This window comes from Ascaphus truei, chromosome 9 (assembly GCF_040206685.1).
Source record: "Ascaphus truei isolate aAscTru1 chromosome 9, aAscTru1.hap1, whole genome shotgun sequence".
NCBI classification, from domain to species: Eukaryota; Metazoa; Chordata; class Amphibia; order Anura; family Ascaphidae; genus Ascaphus; species Ascaphus truei.
The window spans coordinates 21,406,558-21,419,937 of record NC_134491.1 but is presented as its reverse complement, the minus strand read 5'-3'; the positions used below and the strand labels follow the sequence as shown (position 1 = coordinate 21,419,937).

General features: G+C 67.4%; 1 protein-coding gene across 1 annotated transcript in view; it reads right to left on the bottom strand.

The window, feature by feature from the left end:
• Positions 1 to 13,380, bottom strand: part of SOX13 (SRY-box transcription factor 13) — a 28,730-nt gene that overhangs the window by 5,323 nt on the left and 10,027 nt on the right. The window contains 5 exon segments of the mRNA XM_075615381.1: positions 10,216 to 10,356; positions 10,853 to 10,949; positions 12,317 to 12,351; positions 12,354 to 12,421; positions 12,879 to 13,035. Coding sequence (XP_075471496.1) covers positions 10,216 to 10,356; positions 10,853 to 10,949; positions 12,317 to 12,351; positions 12,354 to 12,421; positions 12,879 to 13,035 — 498 coding nt within the window.

The following is a 13,380-nucleotide window of genomic DNA, read 5'->3' as shown; positions in this document are numbered from 1 at the left end:
AGGGCAGCGACAGAGAGAGCGACACACCCAGGGCAGCGGCAGAGAGAGAGCGACACGCTCAGGGCAGCGGCAGAGAGAGAGCGACACGCTCAGGGCAGCGGCAGAGAGAGAGCGACACGCCCAGGGCAGCGAGAGAGCGAGCGACACGCTCAGGGCAGCGGCAGAGAGAGAGCGACACGCCCAAGGCAGCGGCAGAGAGAGAGCGACACGCCCAGGGCAGCGACAGAGAGAGCGAGCGACACGCTCAGGGCAGCGGCAGAGAGAGCGAGAGACACGCTCAGGGCAGCGGCAGAGAGAGAGCGACACGCTCAGGGCAGCGGCAGAGAGAGCGACACGCCCAGGGAAGCGACAGAGAGAGCGAGCGACACGCCCAGGGCAGCGGCAGAGAGAGAGCGACACGCCCAGGGCAGCGACAGAGAGAGCGAGCGACACGCTCAGGGCTGCGGCAGAGAGAGAGCGACACGCTCAGGGCAGCGGCAGAGAGAGCGACACGCCCAGGGCAGCGACAGAGAGCGAGCGACACGCCCAGGGCAGCGACAGAGAGAGCGAGCGACACGACCCAGGGCAGCGACAGAGAGAGCGAGCGACACGCTCAGGGCTGCGGCAGAGAGAGAGAGCGACACGCTCAGGGCTGCGGCAGAGAGAGAGCGACACGCTCAAGGCTGCGGCAGAGAGAGAGCGACACGCTCAGGGCTGCGGCAGAGAGAGAGCGACACGCTCAGGGCAGCGACAGAGAGAGCGAGCGACACGCCCAGGGCAGCGACAGAGAGAGAGCGACACGCTCAGGGCAGCGGCAGAGAGAGCGACACGCTCAGGGCTGCGGCAGAGAGAGCGACACGCCCAGGGCAGCGACAGAGAGCGAGCGACACGCCCAGGGCAGTGGCAGAGAGAGCGAGCGACACGCCCAGGGCAGCGGCAGAGAGAGCGAGCGACACGCCCAGGGCAGCGGCAGAGAGAGCGAGCAACACGCCCAGGGCAGCAGCAGAGAGAGCGACACGCCCAGGGCTGCGGCAGAGAGAGAGCGACACGCTCAGGGCAGGGACAGAGAGAGCGAGCGACACGCCCAGGGCAGCGACAGAGAGAGAGCGACACGCTCAGGGCTGCGGCAGAGAGAGAGGGACACGCTCAGGGCTGCGGCAGAGAGAGAGCGACACGCTCAGGGCAGCGACAGAGAGAGAGCGACACGCTCAGGGCAGCGGCAGAGAGAGAGCAACACGCCCAGGGCAGCGACAGAGAGAGAGCGACACGCCCAGGGCAGCGACAGAGAGAGAGCGACACGCCCAGGGCAGCGGCAGAGAGAGAGCGACACGCCCAGGGCAGCGACAGAGAGAGAGCGACACGCACAGGGCAGCGGCAGAGAGAGAGCGACACGCCCAGGGCAGCGACAGAGAGAGAGCGACACGCACAGGGCAGCGGCAGAGAGAGAGCGACACGCTCAGGGCTGCGGCAGAGAGAGCGAGCGACACGCCCAGGGCAGCGACAGAGAGAGAGCGACACGCCCAGGGCAGCGACAGAGAGAGAGCGACACGCACAGGGCAGCGGCAGAGAGAGAGCGACACGCCCAGGGCAGCGACAGAGAGAGCGAGCGACACGCTCAGGGCTGCGGCAGAGAGAGCGAGCGACACGCCCAGGGCAGCGGCAGAGAGAGCGAGCGACACGCCCAGGGCAGCGGCAGAGAGAGCGAGCGACACGCCCAGGGCAGCGGCAGAGAGAGAGAGCGACACGCCCAGGGCAGCGGCAGAGAGAGCGACACGCCCAGGGCTGCGGCAGAGAGAGAGCGACACGCTCAGGGCAGCGGCAGAGAGAGCGACACGCTCAGGGCTGCGGCAGAGAGAGCGACACGCCCAGGGCAGCGACAGAGAGCGAGCGACACGCCCAGGGCAGCGGCAGAGAGAGCGAGCGACACGCCCAGGGCAGCGGCAGAGAGAGCGAGCGACACGCCAGGGCAGCGGCAGAGAGAGCGAGCGACACGCCCAGGGCAGCGGCAGAGAGAGCGAGCGACACGCCCAGGGCAGCGGCAGAGAGAGCGACACGCCCAGAGCTGCGGCAGAGAGAGAGCGACACGCTCAGGGCAGCGACAGAGAGAGCGAGCGACACGCCCAGGGCAGCGACAGAGAGAGAGCGACACGCTCAGGGCTGCGGCAGAGAGAGAGGGACACGCTCAGGGCTGCGGCAGAGAGAGAGCGACACGCTCAGGGCAGCGACAGAGAGAGAGCGACACGCTCAGGGCAGCGGCAGAGAGAGAGCGACACGCCCAGGGCAGCGACAGAGAGAGAGCGACACGCCCAGGGCAGCGACAGAGAGAGAGCGACACGCCCAGGGCAGCGGCAGAGAGAGAGCGAGACGCCCAGGGCAGCAACAGAGAGAGAGCGACACGCACAGGGCAGCGGCAGAGAGAGAGCGACACGCCCAGGGCAGCGACAGAGAGAGAGCGACACGCACAGGGCAGCGGCAGAGAGAGAGCGACACGCTCAGGGCTGCGGCAGAGAGAGCGAGCGACACGCCCAGGGCAGCGACAGAGAGAGAGCGACACGCCCAGGGCAGCGACAGAGAGAGAGCGACACGCACAGGGCAGCGGCAGAGAGAGAGCGACACGCCCAGGGCAGCGACAGAGAGAGCGAGCGACACGCTCAGGGCTGCGGCAGAGAGAGAGCGACACGCTCAGGGCTGCGGCAGAGAGAGAGAGCGACACGCTCAGGGCTGCGGCAGAGAGAGAGCGACACGCTCAGGGCTGCGGCAGAGAGAGAGCGACACGCTCAGGGCAGCGACAGAGAGAGCGAGCGACACGCTCAGGGCAGCGACAGAGAGAGAGCGACACGCTCAGGGCTGCGGCAGAGAGCGACACGCTCAGGGCAGCGGCAGAGCGAGCGACACGCCCAGGGCAGCGACAGAGAGAGCGAGCGACACGACCCAGGGCAGCGACAGAGAGAGTGCGACACGCCCAGGGCAGCGACAGAGAGAGAGCGACACGCTCAGGGCTGCGGCAGAGAGCGACACGCTCAGGGCTGCGGCAGAGAGAGAGCGACACGCTCAGGGCAGCGGCAGAGAGAGCGACACGCCCAGGGCAGCGACAGAGAGCGAGCGACACGCCCAGGGCAGCGACAGAGAGAGCGAGCGACACGACCCAGGGCAGCGACAGAGAGAGTGAGCGACACGCCCAGGGCAGCGACAGAGAGAGAGCGACACGCCCAGGGCAGCGGCAGAGAGAGAGCGACACGCCCAGGGCAGCGGCAGAGAGAGCGACACGCCCAGGGCAGCGGCAGAGAGAGCGAGCGACACGCCAAGGGCAGCGGCAGAGAGAGAGAGCGACACGCCCAGGGCAGTGACAGAGAGCGAGCGACACGCCCAGGGCAGCGGCAGAGAGAGAGCGACACGCCCAGGGCAGAGAGAGAGCGACACGCCCAGGGCAGCGGCAGAGAGAGAGAGCGACACGCCCAGGGCAGCGGCAGAGAGAGAGCGACACGCCCAGGGCAGCGGCAGAGAGAGCGACACGCCCAGGGCAGCAATAGAGAGAGCGACACGCCCAGGGCAGCGGCAGAGAGAGCGACACGCCCAGGGCAGCGGCAGAGAGAGCGAGCGACACGCCCAGGGCAGCGGCAGAGAGAGCGAGCGACACGCCCAGGGCAGTGACAGAGAGAGAGCGACACGCCCAGGGCAGCGACAGAGAGAGCGAGCGACACGCCCAGGGCAGTGACAGAGAGAGAGCGACACGCCCAGGGCAGCGACAGAGAGAGCGAGCGACACGCACAGGGCAGCGACAGAGAGAGCGAGCGACACGCACAGGGCAGCGGCAGAGAGAGCGACACGCACAGGGCAGCGGCAGAGAGAGCGACACGCTCAGGGCAGCGGCAGAGAGCGAGCGACACGCTCAGGGCAGCGACAGAGAGCGAGCGACACGCCCAAGGCAGCGGCAGAGAGCGAGCGACACGCCCAGGGCTGCGGCAGAGAGAGAGCGACACGCCCAGGGCAGCGACAGAGAGAGCGAGCGACACGCACAGGGCAGCGGCAGAGAGAGAGAGCGACACGCCCAGGGCAGCGACAGAGAGAGAGAGCGACACGCACAGGGCAGCGGCAGAGAGAGCGACACGCCCAGGGCAGCGGCAGAGAGAGCGACACGCACAGGGCAGCGACAGAGAGCGAGCGACACGCCCAGGGCAGCGGCAGAGAGCGAGCGACACGCTCAGGGCAGCGACAGAGAGAGCGCGCGACACGCCCAGGGCAGCGGCAGAGAGCGAGCGACACGCCCAGGGCAGCGGCAGAGAGCGAGCGACACGCCCAGTGCAGCGAGAGAGCGTGACACGCCCAGGGCAGCGACAGAGAGAGCGAGCGACACGCCCAGGGCAGCGGCAGAGAGAGCGAGCGACACGCCCAGGGCAGCGACAGAGAGAGCGAGCGACACGCCCAGGGCAGCGACAGAGAGAGAGAGCGAGCGACACGCTCAGGACAGAGAGAGAGCGACACGCCCAGGGCAGCGACAGAGAGAGCGAGCGACACGCCCAGGGCAGCGACAGAGAGAGAGCGACACGCCCAGGGCAGCGACAGAGAGAGCGAGCGACACGCCCAGGGCAGCGACAGAGAGAGCGAGCGACACGCCCAGGGCAGCGACAGAGAGAGAGCGACACGCCCAGGGCAGCGACAGAGAGAGAGCGACACGCACAGGGCAGCGACAGAGAGAGAGCGACACGCCCAGGGCAGCGACAGAGAGAGCGAGCGACACGCTCAGGGCAGCGGCAGAGAGAGAGCGACACGCCCAGGGCAGCGGCACAGAGAGAGCGACACGCTCAGGGCAGCGGCAGAGAGAGAGCGACACGCTCAGGGCAGCGACAGAGAGAGCGAGCGACACGCTCAGGGCAGCGACAGAGAGAGCGAGCGACACGCTCAGGGCAGCGGCAGAGAGAGAGCGACACGCCCAGGGTAGCGGCAGAGAGCGAGCGACACGCACAGGGCAGCGACAGAGAGAGAGAGCGACACGCTCAGGGCAGCGACAGAGAGAGCGACACGCCCAGGGCAGCGGCAGAGAGAGAGCGACACGCTCAGGGCAGCGGCAGAGAGAGAGCGACACGCCCAGGGCAGCGACAGAGAGAGAGCGACACGCCCAGGGCAGCGACAGAGAGAGAGCGACACGCACAGGGCAGCGACAGAGAGAGAGCGACACGCTCAGGGCAGCGACAGAGAGAGAGCGACACGCCCAGGGCAGCGACAGAGAGAGAGCGACACGCCCAGGGCAGCGAGAGAGAGAGAGCGACACGCACAGGGCAGCGACAGAGAGAGCGACACGCCCAGGGCAGCGACAGAGAGAGAGAGCGACACACCCAGGGCAGCGACAGAGAGAGAGCGACACGCCCAGGGCAGCGAGAGAGAGAGAGCGACACGCACAGGGCAGCGACAGAGAGAGCGACACGCCCAGGGCAGCGACAGAGAGAGAGCGACACGCCCAGGGCAGCGGCAGAGAGAGAGCGACACGCTCAGGGCAGCGACAGAGAGAGCGACACGCCCAGGGCAGCGACAGAGAGAGCGACACGCCCAGGGCAGCGGCAGAGAGAGAGTGACACGCCCAGGGCAGCGAGAGAGAGAGAGCGACACGCCCAGGGCAGCGACAGAGAGAGAGCGACACGCTCAGGGCAGCGGCAGAGAGCGAGCGACACGCCCAGGGCAGCGAGAGAGCGAGCGACACACCCAGGGCAGCGGCAGAGAGCGAGCGACACGCCCAGGGCAGCGGCAGAGAGAGCGAGCGACACGCCCAGGGCAGCGGCAGATAGAGAGCGCGCGACACGCCCAGGGCAGCGGCAGAGAGCGTGACACACCCAGGGCAGCGACAGAGAGAGCGAGCGACACGCCCAGGGCAGCGGCAGAGAGCGTGACACACCCAGGGCAGCGACAGAGAGAGCGAGCGACACGCCCAGGGCAGCGACAGAGAGAGAGCGACACGCCCAGGGCAGCGACAGAGAGAGCGAGCGACACGCCCAGGGCAGCGACAGAGAGAGCGAGCGACACGCCCAGGGCAGCGACAGAGAGAGAGCGACACGCCCAGGGCAGCGACAGAGAGAGAGCGACACGCCCAGGGCAGCGGCAGAGAGAGAGCGACACGCTCAGGGCAGCGGCAGAGAGAGAGCGACACGCCCAGGGCAGCGGCAGAGAGAGAGCGACACGCCCAGGGCAGCGACAGAGAGAGAGCGACACGCCCAGGGCAGCGACAGAGAGAGAGCGACACGCTCAGGACAGAGAGAGAGCGACACGCCCAGGGCAGCGGCAGAGAGAGAGCGACACGCTCAGGACAGAGAGAGAGCGACACGCCAGGGCAGGGACAGAGAGAGAGCGACACGCCCAGGGCAGCGACAGAGAGAGAGCGACACGCACAGGACAGAGAGAGAGCGACACGCCCAGGGCAGCGGCAGAGAGAGAGCGACACGCTCAGGACAGAGACAGAGCGACACGCCCAGGACAGCGGCAGAGAGAGAGCGACACGCTCAGGACAGAGAGAGAGCGACACGCACAGGGCAGCGGCAGAGAGCGAGCGACACGCCCAGGGCAGCGACAGAGAGAGCGAGCGACACGCCCAGGGCAGCGACAGAGAGAGAGCGACACGCACAGGGCAGCGGCAGAGAGAGCGACACGCTCAGGACAGAGAGAGATCGACACGCACAGGGCAGCGGCAGAGAGAGAGAGCGACACGCCCAGGGCAGCGACAGAGAGAGCGAGCGACACGCCCAGGGCAGCGACAGAGAGAGAGCGACACACCCAGGGCAGCGACAGAGAGAGAGAGCGACACGCCCAGGGCAGCGACAGAGAGAGAGCGACACGCCCAGGGCAGCGACAGAGAGAGAGAGCGACACGCCAGGGCAGCGGCAGAGAGAGAGCGACACGCTCAGGGCAGCGACAGAGAGAGAGCGACACGCCCAGGCAGCGACAGAGAGAGCGAGCGACACGCCCAGGGCAGCGACAGAGAGAGAGCGACACGCACAGGGCAGCGACAGAGAGAGAGAGAGCGACACGCCAGGGCAGCGACAGAGAGAGAGCGACACGCACAGGGCAGCGACAGAGAGAGCGACACGCCCAGGGCAGCGACAGAGAGAGCGAGCGACACGCCCAGGGCAGCGACAGAGAGAGAGCGACACGCCCAGGCAGCGGCAGAGAGAGAGCGACACGCCCAGGGCAGCGACAGAGAGAGCGAGCGACACGCCAGGGCAGCGGCAGAGAGAGAGCGACACGCCCAGGGCAGCGGCAGAGAGCGAGCGACACGCTCAGGGCAGCGAGAGAGAGAGCGAGCGACACACCCAGGGCAGCGGCAGAGAGAGAGCGACACGCACAGGACAGAGAGAGAGCGACACGCTCAGGGCAGCGGCAGAGAGAGAGCGACACGCTCAGGGCAGCGGCAGAGAGAGAGCGACACGCTCAGGGCAGCGGCAGAGAGAGAGCGACACGCCCAGGGCAGCGAGAGAGAGAGAGCGACACGCTCAGGGCAGCGGCAGAGAGAGAGCGACACGCACAGGGCAGCGAGAGAGAGAGAGCGACACGCACAGGGCAGCGACAGAGAGAGGAGCGACACGCCCAGGACAGAGAGAGAGTGACACGCCCAGGGCAGCGACAGAGAGAGAGCGACACGCCCAGGGCAGCGGCAGAGAGAGAGCGACACGCCCAGGGCAGCGACAGAGAGAGAGCGACACGCCCAGGGCAGCGGCAGAGAGAGAGCGACACACCCAGGGCAGCGACAGAGAGAGTGAGCGACACGCCCAGGGCAGCGGCAGAGAGAGTGAGCGACACGCCCAGGGCAGCGGCAGAGAGAGAGCGACACGCCCAGGGCAGCGACAGAGAGAGTGAGCGACACGCCCAGGGCAGCGGCAGAGAGAGAGAGAGCGACACGCCCAGGGCAGTGACAGAGAGAGAGCGACACGCCCAGGGCAGCGACAGAGAGAGCGACACGCACAGGGCAGCGATAGAGAGAGAGAGCGACACGCCCAGGGCAGCGGCAGAGAGAGAGAGCGACACGCCCAGGGCAGCGGCAGAGAGAGAGCGACACGCCCAGGGCAGCGGCAGAGAGAGAGCGACACGCTCAGGGCCAGTGACAGAGAGAGAGCGACACGCCCAGGGCAGCGACAAAGAGAGAGCGACACGCCCAGGGCAGCGACAGAGAGAGAGAGCGACACGCCCAGGGCAGCGGCAGAGAGAGAGAGAGCGACACGCCCAGGGCAGTGACAGAGAGAGAGCGACACGCCCAGGGCAGCGACAGAGAGAGAGAGCGACACGCCCAGGGCAGCGGCAGAGAGAGAGAGCGACACGCCCAGGGCAGCGCAGAGAGAGAGCGACACGCTCAGGCAGCGGCAGAGAGAGCGAGCGAAACGCCCAGGGCAGCGGCAGAGAGAGAGCGACACGCCCAGGGCAGCGACAGAGAGAGAGAGAGCGACACGCCCAGGGCAGCGGCAGAGAGAGAGCGACACGCTCAGGGCAGTGACAGAGAGAGAGCGAGCGACACGCCCAGGGCAGCGACAGAGAGAGCGCGACACGCCAGGGCAGTGACAGAGAGAGAGCGACACGCTCAGGGCAGTGACAGAGAGAGAGCGACACGCTCAGGGCAGCGACAGAGAGAGAGCGAGCGACACGCCCAGGGCAGCGGCAGAGAGAGAGCGACACGCTCAGGGCAGCGGCAGAGAGAGCGACACGCTCAGGGCAGCGGCAGAGAGAGCGAGCGACACGCCCAGGGCAGCGGCAGAGAGCGAGCGACACGCTCAGGGCAGCGGCAGAGAGAGAGCGACACGCCCAGGGCAGCGGCAGAGAGAGAGCGACACGCTCAGGGCAGTGACAGAGAGAGAGCGAGCGACACGCCCAGGGCAGTGACAGAGAGAGAGCGAGCGACACGCCCAGGGCAGTGACAGAGAGAGAGCGAGCGACACGCACAGGGCAGCGGCAGAGAGAGAGCGACACGCCCAGGGCAGCGGCAGAGAGAGAGCGAGCGACACGCCCAGGGCAGTGACAGAGAGAGAGCGCGCGACACGCCCAGGGCAGCGACAAAGAGAGAGCGACACGCCCAGGGCAGCGGCAGAGAGAGCGACACGCCCAGGGCAGCGGCAGAGAGAGCGAGCGACACGCTCAGGGCAGCGGCAGAGAGAGAGCGACACGCCCAGGGCAGCGGCAGAGAGCGCGAGCGACACGCACAGGGCAGCGGCAGAGAGAGAGCGACACGCCCAGGGCAGCGGCAGAGAGAGAGCGACACGCACAGGGCAGCGACAGAGAGAGCGAGCGACACGCACAGGGCAGCGGCAGAGAGCGAGCGACACGCTCAGGGCAGCGGCAGAGAGAGAGCGACACGCCCAGGGCAGCGAGAGAGAGAGCGACACGCCCAGGGCAGCGGCAGAGAGCGAGCGACACGCTCAGGGCAGCGACAGAGAGCGAGCGACACGCCCAGGGCAGCGGCAGAGAGCGAGCGACACGCTCAGGGCAGCGACAGAGAGCGAGCGACACGCCCAGGGCAGCGGCAGAGAGCGAGCGACACGCCCAGGGCAGCAGCAGAGAGCGAGCGACACGCCCAGGGCAGCGGCAGAGAGAGCGACACGCCCAGGGCAGCGGCAGAGAGAGCGAGCGACACGCCCAGGGCAGCGACAGAGAGAGCGCGCGACACGCCCAGGGCAGCGGCAGAGAGCGAGCGACACGCTCAGGGCAGCGACAGAGAGCGAGCGACACGCCCAGGGCAGCGGCAGAGAGCGAGCGACACGCCCAGGGCAGCGGCAGAGAGCGAGCGACACGCCCAGGGCAGCGGCAGAGAGAGCGACACGCCCAGGGCAGCGGCAGAGAGAGCGAGCGACACGCCCAGGGCAGCGACAGAGAGAGCGCGCGACACGCCCAGGGCAGCGGCAGAGAGCGAGCGACACGCTCAGGGCAGCGACAGAGAGCGCGCGACACGCCCAGGGCAGCGGCAGAGAGCGAGCGACACGCCCAGGGCAGCGAGGAGAGCGAGCGACACACGCAGGGCAGCGGCAGAGAGCGAGCGACACGCCCAGGGCAGCGGCAGAGAGAGCGAGCGACACGCCCAGGGCAGCGGCAGATAGAGAGCGCGCGACACGCTCAGGGCAGCGGCAGAGAGCGCGCGACACGCCCAGGGCAGCGGCAGAGAGCGCGCGACACGCCCAGGGCAGCGGCAGATAGAGAGCGCGCGACACGCCCAGGGCTGCGAGAGATACACACATTAATGACACTAGTGACACGCAGACACCGCGGTCTCACCCAGGATCTTGCTGATGCTGGAGTTGTGCATGTCAGGAAACGCCTGCAGGATTTTCCTCCTCTCGTCCTTCGCCCACACCATGAAGGCGTTCATCGGGCGCTTAATGTGACTGCCACGGGCCTCCGGGAAGTGGCGGGACCCTGGGAGGGGCGGAGACACGAGGACATGGGTACAAGTGCCCTGTGCCGTGTAACCAGGACTCACACAGGCTATGCGATGACACACTGCAATGTATACAGTGCCTCGGTGACTGCTGTCACTGTCACCCTGCAGGGGGAGGGACAGTCTCTGTGGGCCATAGGACACTTCTGTCTGTGTCACCCTGCAGGGGGAGGGACAGTCTCCGTGGGCCATAGGACCCTTCTGTGTGTGTGTCACCCTGCAGGGGGAGGGACAGTCTCTGTGGGCCATAGGACCCTTCTGTGTGTGTGTCACCCTGCAGGGGGAGGGACAGTCTCTGTGGGCCATAGGACCCTTCTGTGTGTGTGTTACCCTGCAGGGGGAGGGACAGTCTCTGTGGGCCATAGGACCCTTCTGTCTGTGTCACAGACAGGTAGACCCCCCTCCCTATTATCTCAGAGTCCCCATGTTACAATGTAACAAACCAGTGACACATTCAGTGCTCTTCTGCCTCACCATCAATATCCATGCTGCACCTGAGCAGTGTATCATCCGCGTGCTGCAGAGACGCCGCGTCCTGCAGGTCCTTCTCTGGCAGGGAGTCCAGCAGCTCCTGCAGGACACAGCAGGTCCTGGGGTTACTACAGTTGGTTCCGCACACCATGAGTTACATACTCACACACCCGCACACACCCACTTCCCTAAGTCCCTCAGGCCTTCTAGAGAGCGAGAGGCAGAGATGCACACCAAGGAACACCCATACAGAGACAGGCAAAGATTACACGGGAAGGGTCTGAGGTTTTACAGCAGGTAACCAATGGGCCAGAGTGGGCTGGACAGGTCCCCTTCCTGTAGCAGCCAGTACAATGCAATCCTGCAGCTTTCTGGGTTAGGATTCCTTTCTTTCCTGTAACCATCATCTCCCTCGCCTGCTGCCCTCCCTCGCCCGGATCTCATTGGCCTGCCGCCCCTCCTGGGTTCCCTTCGCCCGACGCCCTCATGGAGTTCCCTCTACCCAAGCCGCCCCCTGGAGCTCCCTCGCCCCAAGCCAACCTCCGGGGCGCCCTCGCCGCCCTCCAGAGGCTCCCTCGCCCCTTGCCGCCCTCCCGGGGCTCCCTCGCCCCTGTCGCCCTCCCGGGGCTCCCTCGCCCCTGTCGCCCTCCCGGGGCGCCTTCGCCGCCCTCCCGAGGCTCTCTCGCCCCAAGCCGCCCCCCCCAGGGCTCCCTTGCCCAAGCCGCCCTCCTGGGGATCCCTCGCCGCCCTCCAAGGTCCCCCTCGCCCGCCGCTCTCATGGAGCTCCCTCGCCCCAAGCCAACCTCCTGGGGCGCCCTCGCCGCCCTCCCGAGGCTCTCTCGCCCCAAGCCGCCCTCCCAGGGCTCCCTCGCCCAAGCCGCCCTCCTGGGGCTCCCTCGCCGCCCTACAAGGTCCCCCTCGCCCGCCGCTCTCATGGAGCTCCCTCACCCCAGGCCGCCCTCCGGAGCTCCCTCGCCGCCCTCCCGGAGCTCCCTCGCCCCAAGCCGCCCTCCCGGAGCTCCCTCGCCCCAAGCCGCCCTCCCGGAGCTCCCTCGCCCCAAGCCGCCCTCCCGGGGCTCCCTCGCCCCAAGCCAACCTCTCGGGGCTCCCTCGCCGCCCTCCCGGAGCTCCCTCGCCGCCCTCCCGGGGCTCCCTCACCCCAAGCCGCCCTCCCTCGCCCCTGTCGCCCTCCTGGGGCTCCCTTGCCGCCCTCCCGGGGCTCCCTGGCCCCTGTCGGCCTCCCGGGGCTCCCTCGCCGCCCTACCGGGGCTCCCTCGCCCCAAACCGCCCTCCCGGGCTCCCTCGCGCCCCAAGCCGCCCTCCTGGGGCTCCCTCGCCCCCCTCCCGGGTCTCCCTCGCCACCCTCCAAGGTCCCCCTTGCCCGCCGCCCTCGCCCGGTCTCCCGCCACCCTCCGCCCTTCCGGGTCTCCCTTACCTGCCGCCCTCCCCCTCGCGCCCTATCCTCACCTTCCTGTAACTGTGCTCACGGTTTTCTGCACTGGGTTCTGCCCGTGGAGAAGTTGACGCGCTTCGTGGATTGCTTTGGTGATGGCGTCTCCTTCCCCAAGAACCCTGAGAAGGGAGGAAGAACGAAGATGGCAGAGTGAGAGAGGGGGCGGGAGGGGGAAGCGGGAGAGAGGGGGGGGGAAGAGAGAGGGAGGGGGAAGAGAGAGAGAGGAGGGAAGAGAGAGGTAGGGGGAAGAGAGAGGGGGGAAAGATAGAATGGGAAGAAGAGAGGGGGGGGGAAGAAGAGAGATGGGGGGGAGAAAGAGAGGGGGGGAGAAAGAGGGGGGGGGGAAAGAGGGGGGGGAGAAAGAGAGGGGGGCAGAAAGAGGTGGGGGAGAAAGAGAGGGGGGGGAGAAAGAGAGGGGGGGGGAGAGAAAGAGAGGGAGGGGGGGAGAAAGAGAGGGGGGGGAAGAGAGGGGGGGAGGGAGAAAGAGAGGGGGGGGGGAGAGAGAGGAGGGAAAGATATAGAGATGGACATTATAGAGAAACAGATAGGTGGAGAGTGTGCGTGTTAGAAACATACCCAGGGGGAGGTTCCCTCTCTGGGGGCTGGCGGTCCCATCCCTGCTGCCTCCTCCCTGTCCCCCTGGGGACAGCTTGAGTCCCGGAGAGGCGCTGGAGGTGGGAGACGTGTCGGAACATTTGGGTTTTGCTGTTAAGTTGAGGGGCTGGGACGATTCCTAGGACAGGATAGGGAGAGCGTTGGGTCACCTCAATTCTCCTCCTCACTTTTAAAGCTTTACACTCTTCTGCCCCCTCCTTACATCTCAGCCCTAATTCCTCGCTATGCTCCATCCCGACTCTTGCGTTCTGCTCAAGGATGTCTTCTCTCTACCCCCTTTGTATCTAAAGCCCTCTCCCGCCTTAAACCTTTTTCACTGACTGCCCCACACCTCTGGAGTGCCCTTCCCCTCAGTACCCGACTAGCACCCTCTCTATCCACCTTTAAGACCCACCTTAAGACACACTTGCTTAAGGAAGCATATGAATAGCACTGTGGCTGAAACTTTACACCTCATACACCG